Genomic DNA, 1,687 nt, shown 5'->3' on the forward strand with positions numbered 1-1,687 from the left:
AGATTCCTTCATCCTGTTCCATCATTTCATCAATGTGACAAATCTTAAACCGTGCGGTGAATTTCTAGCAGTGAGAGTGTTCACTGCTCCTCGCTCACCTCATGCTGTGACATTTGCTCCAGGATAAACATTTAATCATGAATGCTAATTATACATTTAGTCCTTTTCTATAGTGGGCTAATGCCGTTAGAGCCTGTGTTGCCGTGCAAGGCTTATATAAGACTTTTACATTTTTGCGGTTCCAGATAGATTTGTATTTTGTTTTTTTTTTGGTCCAATGTGGCTCTTGGAGCAGTTTGGGTTGCCGACCCCTTTACTAAAATGTTTGATTTAATTTGCTGATATTTGACAAGTTGACTTTTCTTATAAATAACTTGACCAACAAACTGAATTTTCCGTGAATCAGAGATTTCCAGATCTGATATAAATACTGGAAATCAGTTCGATATCAACCTGCATCTAAAGTCTCCAATATAAGCTGGCTAATAGAAGCCTTCTATTTAACCAGTTTTTTCCCCCCCGCTATTAACCAAAATCCGTTGATCAAACCTTTTCTTACATCTCAAAAAACAAAGTAGGCGGATAGAGAATTAATATTCAGGCTATGGTATCCGTTTCATTATCTGAACATCGTTAGCAGGAATCCTCCTCCTGTGTTTGAGCTTCATGTTGCTTCTATGACATGATGTTCTGGTGAACGTCGCCGTGTTTGTTCCATATCATTCAGCTTTGACGGTTTTTATCAGTCGTCATCTTTAAACCGAACAAACTAACGTCTCCATGTTCTTGTTTTCAGCCGACTACGAGTCCATCTCTCTCCACGGAGACGCAGACTCCATCTCCTTCCCTCAGCTGTCTCACGGCAACAGCCAGTCTGACTTCGACAAGTCCTCCACCATCCCGAGGAACTCTGACCTCAGATACCAGTACAGGGAGTTTGCTCAGTCCAAGCGGCCCACGTCCACCGTCAGCCTGCTGGCCGAGGCCGAGCTGAGCAGCGGCTCCGGTCGGCAGCTCCCTTCCCACACGGCCACCATCAGACGCAAACCCTCATCCAAACCGACGTACCGCAGAGGCACCATCAGCGGAGGCATTCCCATCCCCATCAGCACCCCGCAGGTTCCCCTCAAAGCTGTCGCTGGAAACGGCGGCAGTGAAGAGAACGTTTTCAAGGTTCCTGCTCCTGGAGGAGTCGGAGGTTTGGGTCACAGCAAGCTCTGCACCTCCACACAGAGTCTGAGCTCCTTGTCTTCCTCCTCCTCCCCCTACTACCAGTTCATCCCAGGACAGATGCCCATCCCGGTGCCTGGCCCCACCGTCCCGTCTCTGCCACCAGAGGGCGGCAACGTCAAACAGCAGCAACAGAGACAGCACCTGCAGCAGCTGCAGCAACAGCAGCAAATCAACATGCAACTCAACCAGCAGCGAGGGCACCTGCAGCAACTGCCGCAGCAGTTTAATCAACCGCCCCAGCAGTTCCAGCAACCGCCGCAGCAGTTTAATCAACCGCCGCATCAGTTCCAGCAACCGCCGCAGCAGTACCAGCAACCACCGCCACAGTTCCAGCAACCTCCCCCGCAGTACCAGCAACCTCCGCAGCAGATCCAGCAACCGCCCCAGCAGTTCCCGCAACCGCCGCAGCAGTTCCAGCAACCGCCCCAGCAGTTCCAGCAACCGCCCCAGCAGT

The 1,687-nt window shown here is 50.4% G+C and overlaps 1 protein-coding gene across 1 annotated transcript in view; it reads left to right on the plus strand.

The window, feature by feature from the left end:
- Positions 1-1,687, plus strand: part of LOC107093434 (metastasis suppressor protein 1-like) — a 41,051-nt gene that overhangs the window by 38,626 nt on the left and 738 nt on the right. The window contains exons 10-11 of the mRNA XM_015388483.1: positions 797-1,455; positions 1,498-1,685. Of these exons, the coding sequence (XP_015243969.1) occupies positions 797-1,455; positions 1,498-1,685 (847 nt within the window). The remainder of the gene's footprint in view (positions 1-796; positions 1,456-1,497; positions 1,686-1,687) is intronic.

Source organism: Cyprinodon variegatus, unplaced genomic scaffold (assembly GCF_000732505.1).
Source record: "Cyprinodon variegatus isolate N-32 unplaced genomic scaffold, C_variegatus-1.0 Scaffold424, whole genome shotgun sequence".
Classification (NCBI taxonomy): Eukaryota; Metazoa; Chordata; class Actinopteri; order Cyprinodontiformes; family Cyprinodontidae; genus Cyprinodon; species Cyprinodon variegatus.